The following is a 22,632-nucleotide window of genomic DNA, read 5'->3' on the forward strand; positions in this document are numbered from 1 at the left end:
TGAAAATCGCCCTAACACTTAAAGTGCACAGAGCGACACCTAGTGGTAAAACAGTGTCCTATATTGCCACCATAGAAATCATTTAATAATTCAAAATTACCAGAGCACGTGTTTAAATTGAGGGGCTTTATAAAAAAAATTAAATAAAAAGCATTATTTTATGTTTATGTTTCAGTCACAAAACTGGTGTTCTCCCCACTTCATAATGAGCACGTTTTCTCATAATAAATCCATCTTACTCTTCAATATCACAGGTTTATTAAGTGACTTTGTACATTACAAATGAAAAATAAAATTAAAAATACAGAGATGGAGTACATAGCCAAAGCAAAATGTGATGTTGACTCTTCATTTCCCACTGATGGTTTCCGCAGAGTAACTGAAATAACATGTGGGCTGTTTTTATTTTATTTTTTTCTATGTGTCCAGAATCACTGTTAATATTTGGAAGTGTTTTTCTTTAACAGTGGACACGCAGCTGTCAAGTCTCTGAGGATTTTTCTAAACATACAAAAGAAGTTATTACTTCAGCTGGCTCGGTATATATAAAAATAAACTAAAGTGAAATGTAACACTTATGACAATATAAATGGTGGTCCGAGACTAGTGAACATAGCTAAACACACAAGAAAAAGAAAGCGTTATATTTCAGGAAAAAAAAAAAGAAGCTTTAGCCATTTTTTGTTATCTATAAAAAGGCCCAAGGTGCATTTTCTCGTGTTTTCTACCGACAGTGTTTCGTTCTAGCCTGCTGCGCTGATGGGACGAGGGTTACAGGTTTAACAGGTACACTCAAAACCAAAACAAAACAAAGGATTCGTTAATGCCTTGTCCTTTTCTTACTTTGATACACATTTGAAGGTCAGGTTAAATGTTCATATACGTTAACTTTTCCTGTAAACAAGCATTTCAACAGAAACTGATTGTACTTGTGGGTATTTGTAGGGATGAACCGATTGTGAAACTGCGGGCCAACACAGATGTTTAAAGGTTGGGGAAATTTGGCCGCCATTTATAAAGATTATTGGTATATATTCCATATTCAGCATTTCATTATCATTCTCTAACGATTTATTCAGCACAAAATTAAAGCAAAAGATAAACATTGGCGCGGCCCCCGGTAAATGATAAATCTACACACACCAGTCATTTAAAAGCAACCTTGGGAAGAAAGAAAGCAGCCGATTTGGGGGTGGAGAACAGTATTTAGTATAACAATAATAACATCAACAATAATAATAATAATAATTAAAATAATATGGAAAGTAAACATTCCTTGAGGATGATGAAGAAGATAATGGCTGTTCTTAGGCAGCCAGGGGGCTCTGCAGAGGCTGTTCTGGCCTTACATGCAGACCCCCCCCCAGGCCCCCTCACACACCCACAAATGCCCCCAGTGCGCCCTCTAGCAGCTGGGAGCAGGAGCACAGCTGTGCTGGCAGACAGAGCAGGGACAGAAGAAGAGGGGGAGGAGAGCGGGGAGAAGAGGGGAGGATAGAGGAAGATTGGGAGGAGGTGGGGTAACATCAGAGCCACACATTGGTGTCCTGACTGGCAACATTGGCAAACATAAATTTCTCGAGTGGCGGTGGTCCTGCCGACTGTCCTTAAAAGATCTTGCCTTTCTTTTTGTTTTTCTCCAGGGTCCTGAAGAAGAAGAGGGGAAAAGTCAGTGACACTTGTTCTACAAACACTTCATGTTTATTTATATATGTAGGTTATAACTGTGTAAAACAACAAACACCACTTCATTTGATGATTGCTGAATCTTTAACAACACTGTTCAAAGTTCTTGACGCTCTGACGGAGGCTCTGTCTGCTGTGATGTGAGCCGATAAAGAAGAAACAATAAACCCATTCATATCACAACTGAGTGACCTCCCTTGCCCAATTTATCCAAATCACATTTCAAGTAAAATTATCAAATAATATACAAGCTCGAAGCTCAAAGCCTGGTTTAGAGCAGGAGTGGGCAGTTAATTTTCCCAAAGAGCTACATGAGAAACTGGGAATGTTGAGCGCCTGAACTCAGTTCTACTCAATATTAATTTTATCCCTTTATAAACTTGCACTGGTGGCCCCTTGGGAAAATTAACCCCTGGTTTAGAAGAATGAGAACCTTTGGCTGGTCCAGCTGGCTAAAGTCCATTTTCATTTTTGGCAGAATAAACAGTCTTTAGTGGGGGTGGGCGATATAAACAATATAAATTTGGCCAACGATAGAGATTTTGACTATATCGCTCTATCGCATGTTGATGACGTCATCAAGCTGCGCCTGTTTTGGTCGAAAGCATGGCAGCGGCTAAAACCATTATCATCTGCAAATTATGCCGGGCGACAGTCATAGCAAAGAGATGAAGCACTTTTGAAATATGGGGAAAGCCAAAAACTGCGCTTCCTCCACTTCCGTAACATTGATTCATTAATGTTGAATTCTCTCGCGGCTGCTCTATTCCCATGTTGTTGCAGTATATTAATAACTAACCTCGTATTGTGGATGAATAATCTCAGTTGTTCTCCTGACTGAAGTTTGGCCCGTGTATAGCACCCTGCTATGCGATTGCATTTGTCCCTGACCACCAGAATCCCTCACGTTAAATTTTATCGAGTGGAAAAAAAAACTTGGCGTTCATCCTCCAGCTTCACTGTGCTAATGTTATGCTAACATAGCTGTGTCGCTAGCAATCACGTAGCACATCATTATATACCAGGTAGTCCAACTTCAGTAACCCTGCAAATGCCACTGCTGTTTAGTTTTCTGTCTTCATTTATGTTGGAAGTGGTAGCAGAGCTGTACGTTTTAATTAGTTTCAAAAATCTCTCAGTCAGAACATGGTATAAAATGTTTGGGTGTAAACCAGCGAGCTAACTTCCTGTTAACTTTTAACTCCGTTAAATTTAATAAATTCTGTTTTCATGGACGCATGGATGTTAAACTTAATTGTTACACCCGTTAAAGCAGCAACGCTGATGATTTAATTAAAGATGAAAGAATTTAGACCGTTTTTAACTCTTAGTGTTCGTTTGACTTTGGGATCTGAAGTAAATGGAGTAATGGACCCAGTGTTGCCAACTCCTCAGTAAGGAAAATCGGTTGTCCTAAAAGTCGCTAGAAGTCGCTAAATGACGTCATCGCCTAATTTGCTTAATTGTAACCTATGTTGTTGAGAGAGAAATAACATCGTGGAAGAGACATCGAGTAAAAAAACGTCCTAAATGCATTTAGAGTTTATTTAGAACTACAAATTAAATTTCTTTTAGCAATTATTGTTTTTTTTAATGTCACAATTCCAACCCTGCTCCTTTACCTGGGCTTGGACCGGCAAAAGTGACCCAAAATAGGCACTCTGGTGGAGTTACTTTGTGTGTGTGTGTTTATAAGTAGTTTTAAACCTTGTGATCCACAAAACAGCATAAGAGTAAAAGAGTAAAAGAAGAACTGACTGCGTTACAGCACCCGCTGCTTGTTGAGAGTAAAAGCGATACGCTTGTCTTTTTTTTTAGCGACTTTGTTTTTTTTTTTTAGAAAAAAAGTCGCTAAGGTGTCTGAAAACTCGCTAAATATAGCGACAAAGTCGCTAAGGTGGCAACACTGAATGGACCCAGATTACTCCACGAAGCTCCTCACTACGGCAGCCGTAATGCTCTGACAATCCATCAAGCAGTGCAGCTTACCAAAGTTGTACTAAAAAAAATTTATACAGATTTTTGCACGCCAAAATTGATTCGAGGTCAGTAGGCACAACCAGAATTCATACATAAGGCACACTCTCGATTTTTGAGAAAATTAAAGGATTTTAAGTGTGCCTTATAGTGTGGAAAATACGTTATACAGAAGAAAAGAATATATCGTGATATATATCGTTACTGCACATGCTTCAAATTATATTGCGATATGAATTTTAGGCCATATCGCCCAGCCCTAGTCTTAGGCTGCTTTTTTTTTTTTTTAAGCTACCACTTACCAAAATTATTGACCATACATGATACTGTTGGTACCTTCTCAAAAATCCTAAGTGTTATGCTATTTTTTTCAATGTTGTGAAACATTGTCAACAATCGTTTTTGTACTTATTGCCTTTTTACTGATGTGTCATTTTAAGGGTGTGGTCCTGCATGGGTCCATAGTCTTCTGTTTAGAGGATTATAATGGAAATTTGGCCACTGTGGAGACTACAGTGATCCATTCACATGCAGTCCATGTCCAGGGACTGAAACAACCACAGTCGAGCTCACCGTGAAGAGGAAGAAGAACGAAAACAACTAGGATCAAATAAACATTGACGAGTTTCATTCATCTACACAGAAGTTCTTTCAACATTATATCTTCTGTTTTTTTCTTTTTTGCTGTTGCAAAGTAAAAGGACTAACAGCACAAACACAGCAGCAGACAGCCACATGTGCACATGAATTTATTACAGAGCGAGAAAACCTTTATACTGTGCACATTAGGTAAAGTAGTTAAACTTCATTAGAAAGGAAGTTAAGACATAGGAAGCTGCCTCCAAGTCCACTGTGTTTACAACACAGTGAACTGCATCTACCCTCAGCCAAAAATACCATAGAGTGCAACCCTGCTAAATACCCTAAATGGCACAAAAAAAAATTTACATTCATACAACAATCTCACTCACTACACCACATTTCACTGAAGCAAAAAAACACTGCTGCAGCTTTTTTATGCTCCTGTTAGATGGTTTGCTTCCGTTTTGTTGTTTGGCCCTGAAGCTGACACACTTCCTGATAAACACACACAGCATAAAGGCTGAATCCAATCAAGTATTTAGAGGGCTGGGAGTCTGAAAAATAAACAGCATGCAGTGTAATGCAGAATCTAAGAAAATGAAAAGACATAACCCACTAATCTATTTATTCCCCAACCCTGCAATGTGTGATGCATGCACAAACTTTGCATAAAGCTGAACCACAGGGTGTGACTATGATGATGCATATATACACGATCTGAGCCCCGGTGTGTGTGCTGTACCTGGTGGCCTCCATCTGCTGCTGTTGCAGGCGCTGGTGGGTCTCCCAGTTTGCCCTTTCTTCCTCGAACACGCGTCTCTTGTCTTCCAACTCCTTGTGCTGAGCATCCAGGTTTTTTTTCATTTGTTCATGACGCCGTTGAAGCTAATAACAGAACAGAGGACGCTGTAAGCACTTTGGACTGAAGGCAGTGGCACACATGCAGGAAATAAGCCGAGTGCTGCACACACAGAAATGTGAACTGCCACTTTATCTGTGTTCCTGATACAGGCTCAGTTACACAGAAGGAGAATGAATAATCCTATAAAGAGACAATCATAGTGTCAAAGTGAGACCACGTTTTTATATTTTAATTCTTAATGTTTTCGAGCTTATGGCTAAATTTCAGTTTAGTGGCAGCTTAACACTCACAGGAGAGAAAAACACAGCTGATTAAAGAGAGAAAGAAATGAGCTGAAACTTTAACCTCGAGGGAAATTGGACAGCGAATGATCCTGAAAATCATCAGAAGCTCAATTAAAATTTTATTAGTCTGAAGGTTTATTTATAACTTTGACTCCAACTTCTATTTAAATTACAGTGACAGATTAATTATGTAGAATATTTAATCTAACACAAAAAAGTGATGTAATTTAAATACTTTTAAGATATCAACTAGGGATGTAGCCTCAGACTACACTCTGCTATTTAATTAAAGTTTTTATATTTATATATTTATAAAGCACCAATTCCCAACACCAATCACCACATGGTGATTTAAATTTTAAAGGTAAAGAGCAGCACTTAACAACAGCGGTGGAAGATCTCCCAAAGCTATTTGGGGTGGAAGGGTGAAAGAGAAGAGTAAAAAGGACGAGACACAAAGCCACAGTAGTAAAGAGAAGGAAGAGGAGGTTCTCAGTGTATCACAGGAAGTTCCAAACTAGGAGCTGGTTCCACCTGATACCTGAAGGTGCTGGCTTTTAGTAAACCTTTTAGAAACTTTAGGAACCACAAGTCTGCATTTTAAGAGCGAAGTGCTCTGATGGGACAAATGTTGAGGTCTGTAAGGTATCACAGGAACTGATCACTGAGGACTTCAGTGAGACAGAGGCTGGATGAAGGATTGACTGACATCCTCTCAACTGAGCAAATTCTCAAATAACCACTGGTGTTGTATTAATGAGACAACAAGTGCTACATCAACACCAGTCGGTGTTTGCATTTCACATATAAACCGCAAACGGGACACATCTTTTAAAACATGACTTATAGCCCGTGCTATAGAGGGCGTTGCATTTACATTTTGGTGCTGGTGAAACTGAGCTGTTCATGGAGGACTTTGAGCTAATAAAGACTTTAGAGAAATGCAGAAGAGAGAGGAGACTTAAGAACTGAATCCAAGTCTCAATACGTACTGTCAGAGATATGAAATGAAGGAAAATAAACATTTGTCTACACTGGTAGAATATTATCTACTTTATTAACATTATGAGCTCACTAAGTTTTGAGGATGACTCAAAGACAGAATTGGTATATTTTAATAACATTTGGTCTAATAACAGTTTTATAACTATCTGGAGCCAGTCTCCTGTCAGTAGCAGTTTGTATTAAACTGGATGTGAAGGCTATTATCTCTTCAAACATTCAAACATCTGCTTTCTAAACATTGTTTTGGGAGACGTAGGAATAAAACCTGCGTGCAAAAGAGCAACGTTCATGTGCACATGAGTTCCCCTCACACGTCTAACCGCTGAAACACGTCAGCATAAGAGGAAGGAAGGAGCCCAGACAGGCAACTTCACTGCTGCATGAATTGCAGAATTCATTAGCCTGTGTGTTTTACCTCTGCTTCAGAGTCTTTGAGCTTCTGCACTTTTTCCTTGACTTTCATCTCGAAAACCTGCTCCATCTCCATCTCCATCTTCTTCATCTTAGCCACATGCTCTCGTCTCTCTTCCTCCATCTGGGCCAGAGGACTCCTGTACAGGAAGCACGCGAAAACATGCACAAACAGAAATTTAGACGTGAACTACAGAATGTGACTAGCATCATCCTACTTATCAGTATATTCAGTATTACTAATGTTTCTAATCAGTAGAATGACTTAATTATGTGAGCTTTTTTAGTCAGTTTTGTCTGCAAATTAAAGTCTCATTTCAGCATTTCCTTTCCTCCAGATACTACTGCATGCAGGCTGGAACATCACAGAGAGAGAAGCAGGACAATGCTTGAAATGTAACCATGAGATGCATCAGTTTGGATCAAACCTTAAAAGTAATTTTATTAGAACTAAATTTGTCGTCTGCTGAGCTCACAGAAACAATAAATCTATACAGCACATTTTCATAACTACAAGGAAATCTCGTTACAGTATTATTCCCTTTTTTCCAAACAAAAACAACAGGAGGGAGAAAAATAGAGGCACAGGTAAAGATTTAGGAATGGAGGATCCCAGGCTGCGACAAGAACATGAAAGCAACCACAAACCAATTTTGGGAACCAGAGGAGGGATCCAAAAGTTAATGCAAGGAACCTGTGACCACTGACAGCGAGTGGAGGTGGATTAACATTAGTAAAGCTCACCAGGCTGGTTTGTTGCAGTGTAAGTGAACAGAGACCTGTCATGAAGAATGTGGAGCGGTTACCTGAGCTTACGAGGAATGTAGCTTGTGGGAATGACAACTGGAGAGACGCCCGATTTTTTTTTTTTTGTCATTTTTGTAAACATTTTCTATGTTTAAGTGTTGTTTTTCCCAGGGAGGCTAAACAAATCTGAAGGGGGAAAACAAACAACACCCCCCCCCCCCCCTCCACACACACACAAAACGTGTGCTAGTGGATGCTAGGTTCTTGCTTCTTCACGTTTTTAATATTCTTCATTTAAAAAGTAGTTTCACACGGCAGCAGGAGAAGCTTTGGTGTTTGATTTGAAATCATCAGCTCTCAGCTGGCACAAGTTATTTTCACATTTTTCTTAATTTGAATTTACTTATTTAAAAAAGGGGCAGCAGGTATATTGTTGCATCAACGTCCACCTTCGTTGTAGCATTTGTGTCACATACCGGTACTAATTATGTAACAGGATGCAGGGCCTTGTTTCTATGATGACAACCACACACATTAGGTGCTACTCAAGAAAACCAGTCGATCAGAGCCGAGCCGAGCCGATCAGAGTAGGTACTAATGGAAAAGGGGCTTTAATGAACATATTCATGTAAATATGTTTTTTTTCCCCCAGTCCTGCTGAAGCAGATTAGCAGATTAGTTTGGAGAGTTAAAAGTCTTTAAAACTTTAAATCTTAATAGAAATGGTTTTCTCAACTCTTTAAGCCTGATACTTTCTATATTTAGTCATCATGCATGCCGCCTAACACAAATCAACATAACTTAGACATAAGTCCGGTTTTGACAAACTTTAAAATGCTAGGCTGATTGAGTGAGTCAGGTTTTATAATTCTGGTCAGGTGATAGATTGATTTTCAAAGTATCTCCAAAAAGTTGATTCTGTTCATCTGGACGTAGCGTTTTGTGGGAGAAACGTTTCGTCACTCATCCAAGTGACTTCTTCAGTCTCAGATTTTCAAAGTAGACTACTCGTAAAGAAAGGCAACAGGCTGCCAGAGATATTTTTGTTTCGCATACCTGTCTGCCTCATTTCAAGAGCACGCTATAATTAGAACATTTTCAAAGCTTCACCTGCTGTCAGACTGTCCTTTCCGACAAGGAAGTGAAACTGTTACACTCCACCAGCTTATGTGGACTAAAAGCTAAACACCCAACACGAACATCTGTGGGCTGAGGTAGACTGTCTACAGTTACAAAGCATCTGCCGGCTGGTACTGTGAGAATAAATGCAGATGTCTGTTACTGTCTGCATACTATTCTGCTAATATATTTAAATAAATAGGCACACAATAAAACATTTCTGCGACAGAACAAGAAGTGTTCCAGATTTATGTTTGCAGAGTGGCACACATGCACCAGTCAGACTACTTTCATATCTGGTGTAGCCAGTTTTATGTGTTACAGAGGAAGTGTAATGCCCGTTTATCTAGTACACCAGAGGTTTTCAAACTGTAGGGTCACTTAAGGTGGAGTACGGATGATAAAACTAAGGTGAATATGTGCAATTTTTATCGGGAGAATAAACAACAGTTTGCTGGTGTTATCGTACTAACCTTCATTTTTTTACTAAAATTAAAATTTGTAGTTAAATTGCTAATATTTACAACAATTGTGCAGTGTAAACCTTTATTTCTGTCTTCTAAAAGTATTAAATAAGTGAAAATAATTGCTTAAGTTGCTAATGTCAGCTAAAGTGATATATTGCCCAGTACTGGTAACCGCTTAAAACATCTCATGCGCAGGTCTCTGCTGCTAATCCAAGCAGCAGCAGCAGGTGGAGGCAGCAGTGACTATATAGAAGTGGAAAAATTGTCGATTGGAAAAATTGAAAGCATCACAGTCCTGGCTGGTAAACTATGTTGACCAGGAGGTGAGACCGTTCACAGTTTTCCTCCTCAAAACCTTTACTGAGGAAAAAGTAGGCGGGGGCAGACCAAAGTCAACAAGGGGGATAGAAACCACCCAAATACAGCCAAAGAGGAGAGGAGAGGAGAGGAAGGATGTGAAGATGAAGATGTTATAGGTCTCAAAAATACTGAAAAAAAAAATTGACTTACATTCCATCAACTGTGTCAAGTCTAAAAAACAAAAAACAAAACAAAAACACAACCAAACACACAGACACACACACACACACACACAAAGCATGCAATGATGAGATCATGCACTAAAATAAAACAACACTTATTAGTTTGTGACTGAAGCTATTTTTCACTGCAAAATGGAAAAAAAAGTGTGGAAAAAATAAGTGTCAGCTTTGTGAGCTGCGTGTCAGACACACTCAGCCGTCGGTCAAATGTTTAGCTGTGTGTTAGCATCAGCAACATGGAGCTAGAGTTTTAGCAGTGTGTGTTAGCCATTTGCTTATGAATGTATTAATGACAATTAATCATTGTGTTTTGAATCCAAGCTTGAAATCAGTGGAAAATTAGTAGAGTGATAAACTACAATTAAAAAAAACAACAACACATCAGTATTTTTCACAAATCGCGATCACAAGGTTCAGTGAAAGAAGTCATCCTCCAGCTTTGTCTTTCCCTGTTGCCTGGAACCAATATACTTAAATAAAATAAGGATATGATTACATAATGTGATAACACAGCCATCTGCAGTCTCCTATGTGGCAAATGTTCATCCCACTGCTTTCAGAAATCTATTCCACTTAAGTTAACACATGCAAATTTGAAAAATTAAGCTTATGTAAAGTCCAAAACACATGAAATATCAAAAAGTATGCATGAAATGGGTTCAACACAAAACTGCAACACATTCTGCAACATCAGAATCAGCAGAAATCAACTTGATTCTATTAACTTAATTAAAATACACTATCTACACTGTGTGTGCTCTAAACATACAATGCTTTCTGGTATACCCTTCCTTCAGTGCTACGCATTAGCTTCATTATATGTGATACTAAATCCAGAAGGCTTTAAAATTTAGGTTGAAAAACGCAGCTGTTACTCGGGCAGTTAAACAGCAGAGGTAACCTCAACCCCTTTAGCTACAATTGATGTGTCTAGTGCCTTTTGTCTAGGACTTACTTGGTGGACAGCTGTCCTTTAGCCTTGTTGTTGTCCACTCCATTGTAGGTGACAGCGGCCAGCTTCCTGCTGCGATAGTTTTCATAATGGACATTGTTTGTCACGTCTTTCAGGTCCTGCATGTGAGTTCTGGGGTGGAAAAAGAAGAATATATATACTTTAACTGCGCTTCGAGTTATACTATTTTTTTTAAATGTTCTTAATGATAATCGTAGTTACTTTGAAAAACGTGCAACATTATCAGTTGAGGATGAACTGGCTTAAACTGCAGCTGGTGATGCAGAAGATCACCAGAGCAGAAAGGGGACATACATTGTATGTACATACATTAGCTGCAGTCTAAACTGGTAGGCTGGACCCAATTTTTTTATATCCAACTAAACCTTAAATGTTAAATGGAAAAAAAAAAAAAAAAAAAAAAAAAAAGGTTTTTGAGGAACACAAAAACCAACTTAAATGATATAGGGCCTCAGGAAATGTCTTTAGTTACAGTCTTAGTCACTGTGGTGAAATACCCTGGAGAGACTTTTGTGCAGGTGTTTAACGAGACTGGGAACTTTTAACATTTTAAACCACTACTTAAAAAAAACAACAACAAAAAAACCCCACTACAAACAATTAAAAATAGATCTTTAAAAACTGAGGTAAACACGAAAACCATCTAGTCAATCAAAAATTCAAAACAAAATTACAAAAACAGGTAATGGTGGAAAAATGATACATTAACTATCTGAACCCCGGGTTAACCCCATACCCGTGTGAGACAAGATTCTCTCTGCGAAAGCAACTAAGTGAAACTGATATTACACCAGTGTGCCTGGCAAGGGAAACATGAGATGGGACAGGCCAGAACGGAACTTTCAAAATAAGACCGGGCTGGTTGTCCAGTCACTGATTGTGTTCTTTGAAAAAGAATATTTGTTTTTTTTTTAGATTATGAAAATTTAAAAACACCAAAGCAATGCACTAATGAGTGATGTAATAAGGTCTATGGGTAGGAAACAAGGGTTATATCATGAGGTCTTTTTTATTCAGTACCTGATGAGCATATCCCTGAGGATGGTGAAGTCGCAGTGGTCACTGTTTTCAACTGTAATGAAAAGTAAGACATCAGTCAGTTATCAGGATAAATTTTTTTTACATAATCTTGTTTGTAGCTTAGACTCAAGTAACAGTTGCAGTCTAATCCAATAAACCATGCAGAGAAACATGCATGCACATGTTTCTAGGAACTCTGTCCCATCATAAGACTCTTTTCATTTGCTTAGATGCATTTATTACACATTCTGTCTCTTACCTTCTGCAACCCCCCAGGGGTACTGTCTCCCTCTAACTCTCTTGCTGTTCACTTCGATGATGGTGTTGCTGCCTACCACAGCTAGTGGCAACTTGTCCTAGCAAAAAACAAAGCATTTACCCTCAATGATTTTTTTTTTGTTTAAGTATTTCAAGTATATGAACCTGTGGTTACAACACACTAGAAGACACTTACTTTTATTTTTTTGACCAATCTGTTCTCCTCCTCGTCATCCGTCTCAGGAAACTCATAAATCTTTATTTTATGTTCCTGGATTTCCCTCATGATCTATCAGGAGGAAAGAAGGCCGTTAAGTCATTCTGACAGACAAGAAAATGGTTAAACAAGAGGTCAGGGTGTCATTTGTAATGTGTCTGTTCAGAGGACTGTTTATATTGGTAACTGTAACATTTTGTGGGGGGGGAGGGATTCCAAGCAGGTGAGTGTTACGGTAAGTTGTCTTTGACACCAGCTACATTTGTAACACAAAGTTAAGTTTACAATGTTGGCCAAAACAGAAGACTGATCTTACGGTGGATTGATGACATTTTTTTTTAACAAAAAGGATAAAGAACCTTACACACAAAGGTTGTGTAGACCTACTACCACCATGCTCAGGACACTACATAGAAACGCAGTGCTAAATTTAGCTCTCTGCAATACCACCTTGTTTTTGTATTCACTGACAAATGCAACACCAAACATGGTGTTTTCTACTCTATTATCATTCGGCATCAGTCATGCCAATGACCACAAGGGAATTTAAAATAAATAAATAAAGGAGCCTCTGACATAGTTGTTCTGCAGGACTTTGCAGCTGTGGAAACCACTGACCTGCTTCTTAAACTGCTGGCATTCCTCAGGGGTGAGAGTGTCTGCTTTAGCGATGAGGGGGATCACATTCACTTTCTCATGCAACCGTTTCATAAACTCGATGTCGAGGGGCTTCAGTCTGCAGAGATCAAAATACAGCTTTACATTTCATTGAAATAATGCCAGACGTTTACAGACACATTGACTCAGTGCAGCACATTAAAGCATAAAATAAACTGCCAAACTACTGTTGTGTATACTCCTCGCTATATATAGAAGCTACTAGGATAGTTGAGGGCAGACTGGTTTTTGACTACGGCTTCTTGATCGGCTCTTTTGTAGACTAGATAAGTTGAGCTAAACTAAATATAGAACTCCTTTACACCTTATGTTTGTAATATCTGGGAATATGACCTCTCAGTCATGGGGAGGCATTGCTATTTTTGGTTGTTTATGAGCTGGAGAAATACCACAGTACCTTTGGATTTCACTTTGTATTTTATTATCAAACACAATCATGTCTTCTATTGATTCTTTGAGGTTAAAGTCTAAATGTGCCTTGAAATAGAATATGATGCTTTAAGATAAGACTGATATCATGTGGTTATGCAGGCTTGTATACAACACAGTGCTGCTCTTAAACTCTTTGAGACAATCTGCAATGATGCAATGCAGCAATGAAAAGCTACCTAATTGAGTCCATTTCATAAAGGAAGTTCGTATGGGTGAAAACACACAGGTAATCTCTGACTTTGATAATACATTAAACAATGCAGACAGTTTATTGGCACATGCTGAGTGATAATTTAGCGACTTCACACACACACAAAGATCACAGAAATCACGCATTAAATTCCTGAAAACAGGGTCCGAAGGTGTGGAGTTTTCCCAACTTTGACTCCACACAAAATAACCACAGGAATTTCAGTCCATCAACGCCCTCTGTGATTTAACACCAGTCTGGCTAAGCTAAACGTGTCCCAGATTTATCTCTTTACTGAGAAGAAAATAATGTGGAACCCAGACAGACATATTTCCCACACTGTCTTGTACAAATATTGTTACATATTTTATCAAAGAAAGGGAGGGAGAAAGGAAATCATAAGTGGTACAGCATTAGCAAAACTGGTATTGAAATAAGTTCATTTTAATGAATACATTTCAAAAGCTAAATAATTCTTCTAAACATCAGGGTTAAATCGTGTTAAATAATCAAGAGCTCAAAGAAGACCAGAATAACTGATCTTGTGCTGTGCTGATAAAAGTATTTTTTAACCCAATATTTGTCATTCATGTCTCTGAAGAAAAATTAAGGCATGACTATAATTCAGGATGCGTTCTTTGTGCGATTCTGGGACTTTACAGATGTATAAATCCTAATGCTAATATCCTTTTAAGTTTTTGCAATTTTTTGGGTAATTTATTCTGAATCATTTCCAGGGAGACCTTATCTTAAAAAAAATAAGCATTTAGCTTGCACAAAATCAGTCTGACAAAACAAACAGCCAATCAGATAAAAGAAAACATGTCAACTTATGCAAATGTCAGCCAATACAAATATGTAGCCAGTCAGCGTTTCCCTAAAACTAACCAACAGAAAAATAGATGGATGGAAAAAAAATTCAGTTTTATGTTAATAATGTAATGTACTCGCATTTATAAAGTGCTTTTCTAGTCTTACTGACCACTCAAGGTTCTTCAGACTACAAGACGCATTTTTAACTACATATTGAAAAGCACATTATTCTGTCACTCTATCCAGCTCACATCCAGGGACAATTTAGAATCGCCAGTTAACCTAAAATGTATGTCTTTGGATTTATGGAGGAAACCACTCTGCCCGCACACGCGCCACAGGGAAAAAACAGGCAAGCTCCACACAGAAAGGCCCCAGCACTAACTGCTACGCCACACACGTCACCAATGATGCAGGAAAGGATTTAAATATACTGACACAATTATGTAAAGGTATCATGTAAATTAATATTGATAATATGACCTAGATTTAATATTATACATAATTCATGCATTAGTGCAATTTGGATCCAAAAAAAATTGTGGTAAAAATTGAAGGATGGAAATGTTACCATTATATTAACTGCTATTCATCATTGACCGACCACCCTTGGTACAAATTACACTTTGCACTTTGTTAAAGAGAGCGATTCTGCTTTACTACCACAATGGCAGGAAACTGTTCGCACCTACAGTACACACCACAGAAGAGACTCTGCTGTTAACTTAAACCCTGCACTGTCCACATCACTTTATACACTATTACAGTGAGTCACTTTTATGTCATCTGACATCTGCTGTGCTTGTTTTCTTCCTATATTTAGTTACTTTGTACCCACTCTGTAACACTGCTTGCTAAAAATCTAATAGCTGCAAAAAAAAAAAAAATCAATAGCATCCTACAGCAAAATCCACAACCACTCAAGTTTCCCTTGTATTTTAAATAAAGTCTTCCTGGATGCTAATCTTGCAATACTTTGAAGTCTTGAACTGAATTCAGTGATTTATGAGACTTTTCTAGACCTGCAGATAACCTTGACGTCACATCAGCCAGGGTTTAGCTGCGGGGGTTGTGAATGCCAGAGCATATCACAATGTTGGAGGTCATTGTGCGGCTGTGTGAGAGCAGTCAGCTCTGTTATGAAGGGGTGCTCTGTGAGTGTGCAGTTGTGTTTATGCCAGAGCATACGCTGCCCATCCTCAAGGATAAAAGTAAAGCTTGTGTGAGTACAGATCGCGGGCTTGTACAAACACAATGTCTCACAGAAAGCAGATGAGGACACAAAGGAGGACAGAGCCTGGTTCACGGCTTACAGTAGGTCATGATCAGCAGATTGAAAGGCATGTGAGTAAGCAGCGATATTTGCATATTAATGAAATCTGCAAAGCCACACAGCAGACACAATAAGGTCAACAGATGTGACAGAGAGCAACCATTCACTTTAAAAGGAATAAAACCAACTCGTGCATTTAAATACATTTTTAAGAGGTTTTTATCTTGTTCCCCCCCGAGGGCAGGAAATAACCACTAGAGTTTCTCACGTTCACTACTCTCACACTTTCTCATCTTTAACCAACATGCATCATCCATGACACGTAGACACACATAGAAAAAAGGCCATATGAGCACACCAGCCTGTTATAGAAGACATGGTAGCTTATGAATGATAAACATTATAATTAAAATTCCACAGTCATCTTTTTGTCATCAGTATCATCTGCCGGGCATTGAGCCAGCGTCTCAGTATTGCTTAGAACCCCCACACACTTATTTCTCCTTTTAACAGGCCCACTTTTAACCCTTATTTTGCAAGTCAGGCTGACTCAGTCTCACATTATCACTCACAACAACAGCTGGGGGTGGGGGTGGGGGAGTCTAGTTGTAGGAGAAAAATAATGTCAAGATATGAATTTACTGCAGAAATTTAAGCAGTCCAACATGACTACCGCTCAATGCTGTTAGTTTCAGAAGCAGTACGCACATCTAGCACCTCCGTGAAAGCCATATTAAGTGAAAATGCTCAGGGAGGAAATGCTACACTACCGACCGTTCTCTGAATTTTCCAGGCTGCACAATGATCTCAACCAGCAACCTTTTCTTCCACTCACAACCCTGCTTCACTGACCTTTGAGGCACTACTGACCCTTCATTTCCCTCCTTACACTATTTCCTCTCACTGTTCACCCTTCCCCTTACTACCTTTTCCCTTTTCCAGTCCAATGCTTTTCATCCGCTAACTTCAAACCCAACAATCATGTGGCAGTTTAAGAGGTTAATTCTCTCTGGATATGCTTGTAGTAGCATTGTATAGTGTTAAAAGAGGTTCTTGATAACAGTTGTCTTTAACGGAATCTGTGTCCTAGACTCACCCATGTCCTGAAGGGGCAATGAAGTAAAGGCAGCAGTGGATTCGGCTGTCGGGCATCTGCCTTCTATTCACTCGAGATTCTGAGTTGAGGTAATCCTCGAATTTGCTGTCAATGTGGTCGATGACTGGCTGCCAGCTGTGTAATACAAATTACAGCTTCAGTTAAGTTATTGCTGGGTCTTTGTTTCTTAACAGGGAAACATTTCACTAGTGGACTCGAGTGACAAAGGTGCACATAAACCATTTTATGATTATTCCTTGGATAAAAGCTGTTTCAGCAGGAATGTATCACTTTTTAAGATAGGTCAATTAGATTGCTCTTTATAAATAATCACACAGGTATAATCAGGTATAAGTGGACTTTAGGAGTCTGAAATTGCCAAGAACTGTTTTCTTTCCCCCTTCTATCTCATTTGTTATTTTCAAAATGACAGGGTCATCAGACCAGCTTTTATCATGTCCTGTCCAAGTTGTATGTGGCAAAATGTAATGAAGTTAAAGGATCATATTTAACAAGTGTGTCTATAAAACAACTCTGGAGTCTTTGGTCTGTCATGATAAATGTGTCACTACAATTATCTGATGTTCTACATTATATATAAGTCAAAGAAGTGTGAAGAAGTTTTTGAGGTGTATATTTCACCTCCCCATAGTGAGAAATAGATATTAAGAATAAAAAGTTGATCAAGTGGTTTAAATAGGTGACATTTATTAATGTGATTCTGGCAGATAATGGGATTTTTCACAATAATGAGCCAAAAAGACAAACATACAAAGCACTTGAATCCACTTTTGAAATCTGCGGAACTGCTGCACCCTTCTTCTGAATCAGGAATGTCAGAGAGTAGCTTTGATATTTTAAGGATTACAAATGAAGGTGGTGGTGACCCTTACCAATTACTATTATCGACAGCATCTCCAAACCCTGGGGTGTCAACTATTGTAAGCAGCAGCTGGACACCGCCTTCCTTTATTAAAACTTTCGACTGCTCCACCTGTCAACGAAGAAAGAATGACAGGAATGCTAAGTTTTACTTCTCCCATAAACTGCGCCTTTGAAACCAAACCTGTTTAGTAGGTAATGAAAACACAGTATGGAAGGAGTGGTGTAAAATGATCGTCACGTTAAGGTAAGTGTATCTAAGATTTCAAAACTCATACAGAAAATATTTGGCAATGGGCAGCATGTAGCAACATGCCTTCACATATTGTGCTATTGATAACTATTCTGAAAAACCAGAAAGGCTTTGAAGCAAGAGTCACACAGCACTTTAGGCTTTTAGGATCTAGGACGGTGTTTTGTAATCAAGGAAGATTAACATGAAGTCATGTGGTCAGCTGACGGAAAGTCTGACTTGTTCAAACAATTGTGAGAATAATTTCACAAACTGGGAGAAAAATTTAAAAATAACAAAACCTTTTCAACACCCCATGACTCTCCCCAGCTTCCAATATTCAGATACATTTCATGATGACAAACACCATAGTAAAAATCTTTTTTTTTTTTTTCTTAATTGCTCAATCTGCATGGCATACATTCAGGCTTTTAAGACTTTTTAGTGTAGTATTTTAATATCCCATTTTGTTTAGAAAAAAAACGTTACATGCATCACCCCCAAAAAGCTGCCTGGTACTAAATAATAGCAGAGTCTGACAGTGATCCTTCAGCTTTACCACGTCTATCACATATAGGACAATGAATGAAAATATCTAATTTTAATCTCATGTTTATTATCAGTACCTCTCTGGATAAAGCGGTCCCAATGATAACTGCAATATTTAAACAATAAAAACTCAAATTATCTGGAGTGGAACATTTTCTTTAACATCTGATTCAGGTCTGCTGCCACAAGGACAGATAAAGAAAAACTTTTATACCACAACACCTGTACTGCTTAAAGATAAAGTGATATTATTTCAGCCCAGCACATGCTGTTGCAGGTTTAACTGATTTTAAAAGAGATATTTTTGTCAGTGTGTACCTGCACAGTCTTTTTGATTCTGTGTGATGGTCCAGGATACTCTGCTGAATACAGGTCTGTTAGGAACAGAGAGTTGATCAATGTGGACTTGCCCAGTCCAGACTCACCTGTAAAAAACAAAAACAAAAAAAACCCCCAAAACAAAACACAGTGAGATTGTGAGACACAGTATCACTCAGAATAAGAGCTTTAAAATCACTTGTAACACAGCTATACAAAGTCTACTGCTGGCATCTTCCACACAAGAAAAGACCATGTGTCTAACTGGGGATGCAAGTAACATTTGCCCAAGACATTGATCCATTTGGGTTACCAGTTAAAAGGATAAGAAAACAACATGAACAATGGCTCTTGTTATGTGCAGCTGGCTGGCTGTGGAGTCCGGGAGACTTCTCATGCTTGGTTTTCCATTGTGCATCCAGTGTCCAAGCTCCCAGAGAAAAGGATCATTAGTGGAAACGACCACTGGCACTGCCCGACTTTGCTGATGGCCATAAGTCAATATTTAACGAGCCACCATTTATGCCAGAGCTACAAGCAAAGGGTAATGTGTGGAGCTCGTACTGTGTCATCGGTTTGTTGTACATTTTATCACCGTACGCAACAATGAGCGAGAAACTGCGATCTGAATGCCTGACAAGCCTCTGAAATGAGCTGCTGAACAGGTTGTTGGGTCATGTGATTTTATGAGGCATGCAGAGATCTGCCAGCCAGCCAGCCACCGGTGGTGATGCCATCTCAATTTCTCCTTGTGCTTCCCTTTATCTTTTATCCTTGACTCCTATCACACCGCGCTGGTGACGCATTGCGTTGTATGTGAACAGCACTGCAGGGACATGTGGGCTCGCAGCTAGTTGGAGCCAAGAAAAGCTGAGTGTGCGTGTGTCCGTGAAAGCGGGTGATACCATAAAAACAATAGCCACCATTTAAGCAACAGAAAGCCCAGAGGACCTCCTCTTCTTTCCTTGTTGCAAAGCCATTTGTTTAATCTTTTCAGCAATTATCCCCAAAATGAAGATATTTGTTACAAACAGAGCGAAGCATTCACAGCCCCCAGAGGCCCACTTGGTCACTATCCAACAGCAATAGAAGTGATGGGGGAGCAAAAGTGATCTTCTACTTCAACTATCTAATAACAACATTTAAGAGACAGCTCACTAACAGGTTTGAACATTTATTAGCAGCAATAATTAAAGAAAACTGTGCATTGTTAATGCAACGAGAGACGTCACTCTCGTAGCATTAACAACGCAGAGTTTTCTTTACTGGCTTTACTTAGATGCATGCTGGGTATGAATTCTCTTGGTCCCACCACAGGAAATGGCTTTGACCCTAGGATACACTGTCCCTCCAAATACGGCCTCATCAGCCAAGGAGGATCTTGGCACAGCGTCAACCACCACATCCGAGCGCTGTAAAAGAATGTCTGCATTTCTGATTCGCTGAGTGCACTTTTAGATAACTCCAACCCAAATGCTTCTTTGCTGAGAGACAGTGTCAAAGATCTGACATCGAGATGAATTCGAACAGGAATGCAATCTGCGCCCCTCCTCTTTGACTCAGCAATTAACACTACAAAGCTGGGGGTCTGTCCCTTGTGTATAAATATGGCTGTGTATACACACACAAACCCGTCTCTCTCTCTAAAATAAACCACACAGTGAAGGATGTTAAAATGCCAACCGCAAAGAATACAATGAAATGATTCAAACAAAACAAGGGAAAACTTGAGTGGCGAGCAGCGTGTGTTCTTACCCACGACCATCAGGGTGAACTCAAAGCCCCTCTTCACCGACTTCCTATAGACTTGATTCGGGAGGCTTGCAAAGCCAACATATCCCTCTAGGTTCTTCTGTTGCTGTAAGAAAGTTAAAAAAAATTAAACCACAAAGAAATCTAATTTTCTAAAGTGTAAAACAAAAAGTCATGAACAAACTATGTTGCCTGAATTGAAACGGACTCTCCACTGTGTTGGATTAAGAAGAAAAAGTATATTCTCACATCTTTATTATGCAACTGATTAAGTTTACACTGAAAGTATTCAGAAGCCACAATATTCAAGATGTGTTATAAATTTAAACCATAAAGCCCAGAATGGAGCTGTACACATACACATCACCCTTATCGCTCATGGCTTGAACCATACTCATATACCTTAATACAAAACAACAATACATACTCTAAAATTAACTCTAGTCAACAGGGCATGACACAGACTCTAAAACAAAAAACTCTCTCTAAAGCTATAAAAATTGTCATGAATGGCATGCTGGGTAATGTTAGCAAGCCAGGTAGCATTTGGGAGGGGCTCCATTGCTGAGTTTAAGAACAATACAGACAGATGGAGGATAAAGAAAGGGGAGCAGAGCTGCCCGGAGACAGGGGCCGTGTCAGCTGTTGGGAAGGTTTAAAGTTTTAAACGAAAGAAGGAGAACTGTTTTGCTTCCTTTCTGGTCATGCTGATTCTGTGCTGAAATTTCACACAGTGACAGAAGACCAGGCAACGCAAAGACAATGTGCTATTCAAGGCTAACTGGTGTTTCTACCTGGAGGCAAAATCATTTGGGCAACAAAGTTTGGAAGACTATGTTCAAAAAAGAGTTTAATTCAAAGTAGCTTTTGAGGCAGAATTTGTTTAACGGCAACAAAAAGGTGCCATTACATACATGTTAAAGGTATAACAGGCAGAATGACTCTAGAGCCTTGTGCGAAATATTTCCTTTAAAATCAAAACTTAAGAGTAGGCTTTTTAAAATGTTTTTAATTGGATCTACGTCTGACAAAAAATGTCATTTTAAATCTATATAAAGATCCAGTTACACTAAAATATTTAAAATAATACCACGACACACCCTGAAAAATACCACAAAAATTTTCTTTATAATGTCCAGCGTAAGTTAATACCACCATAGTTTATTTTTTGTCAATGTTCTGTCTTGTTCAGTCACTTGTCTTTGGTTTTCCACAGTAAAAAGGAAAAACAATATCAAGCATCACACATTCTGGTTTGTATTCTGAGAAGCTTATCGACAAAAGACTGCTGAAAAAAATACTGCAGTCCAGTTACATTTCAGGCATGAAACATTTTTTATACTTACAGCTGTTTGGCATTGATGGATGTAATGAAATCCCAGCATGTGCAGGAAGAGCCAACATTTCCAGGGACAAAGAATCACAGGGGAGTGCACAGGAAGACAAACAAAAAAATAATTTAGAAATCTCAGACAACCTGACAAACCAACTATCCTGTCTCCAGAATCAGCTTCTTTAGTTGTGAGGCCTGCAGGCAAAATAATTCACGATCTAAGCAATACAAGCCCGTTTTTGCTCCTGTAATGTCAGTAGCACCATAAAGCAAGCTTCACCAACTGCTGCAGATTTTTCTTTTTGCCTGTGGCTATAAGAGTATTTCTGCTTCTTACACCAAAGCATCTCCTGCCCACCAACAGCAGCCCACGTGTCTTTTGTGTGATACCAAGACATAATGTGCTGATTTGCCTACCAGAAATGCAATTTAATTTCAGCCGTATCATACTGCCTTAGTTTTGGAAATACTGTAAATTAGGTTTTGCAGACAGGCATTACCAAACAGGTAATTTTTTTAAGTATGAAAATATGAGAACCGACATTTTAAAACTACAACCGTGTGTTTCCTTTCCGGTATTTCGTGATAGGGCTGCTAAAGGAAGTGGTGGCAGGTGAAAGCTAAAGTTTGCTTGTGCAGATTTTAGAAAGCTCTGCTCCGTAGAACACCAAATCTGGTGTTTCAGTTTGACACAGCGACACGGGGGTGGGGGAGCAGGTACAGCATTCTGACTTAGAGGCCACGGTCTGAAGCTAATGAACTTAAAAGTCAAAACATGAACTCTGAGGTACTAGATCCACTTTAATCCAGATTAGATGGCAGCATTGCCTTCCTCCCCCTCCTAACTTGCCACATCCCCCAGAGTTGGCTTTGACTGCCTAACCCAGATACTCCAATCATGGGAGTTTGATCAAATTATTGATCACGCACTAAT

The 22,632-nt window shown here is 39.0% G+C and overlaps 1 protein-coding gene across 2 annotated transcripts; it reads right to left on the reverse strand.

Moving 5' to 3' along the window:
• Nucleotides 1-255: 255 nt before the first annotated feature.
• On the reverse strand, nucleotides 256-22,131 carry septin7b (septin 7b). 2 transcript variants are annotated; one of them, XM_085366676.1, is made up of 14 exons: nucleotides 21,712-22,131; nucleotides 20,369-20,471; nucleotides 18,614-18,720; nucleotides 17,526-17,626; nucleotides 16,633-16,767; nucleotides 12,769-12,886; nucleotides 12,130-12,222; nucleotides 11,935-12,031; nucleotides 11,676-11,727; nucleotides 10,638-10,766; nucleotides 9,651-9,671; nucleotides 6,812-6,947; nucleotides 4,988-5,130; nucleotides 256-1,647 (listed from the first exon to the last, which is right to left on the reverse strand). In XM_085366676.1, exons 1-14 carry the CDS (start codon nucleotides 21,748-21,750, stop codon nucleotides 1,608-1,610), a joined length of 1,314 nt encoding a protein of 437 aa, XP_085222802.1. In that variant the 5' UTR covers nucleotides 21,751-22,131; the 3' UTR covers nucleotides 256-1,607. The 2 variants fall into 2 exon arrangements, with proteins under 2 accessions (XP_085222802.1, XP_085222803.1); XM_085366677.1 differs by lacking the exon at nucleotides 9,651-9,671 and having other exon boundaries at nucleotides 21,712-22,130.
• Between the last annotated feature and the right edge of the window lie 501 nt (nucleotides 22,132-22,632).

Source organism: Diplotaxodon limnothrissa, linkage group LG11 (assembly GCF_057381915.1).
Source record: "Diplotaxodon limnothrissa isolate DT_005_m linkage group LG11, D_limnothrissa_male_GT1.1, whole genome shotgun sequence".
NCBI classification, from domain to species: Eukaryota; Metazoa; Chordata; class Actinopteri; order Cichliformes; family Cichlidae; genus Diplotaxodon; species Diplotaxodon limnothrissa.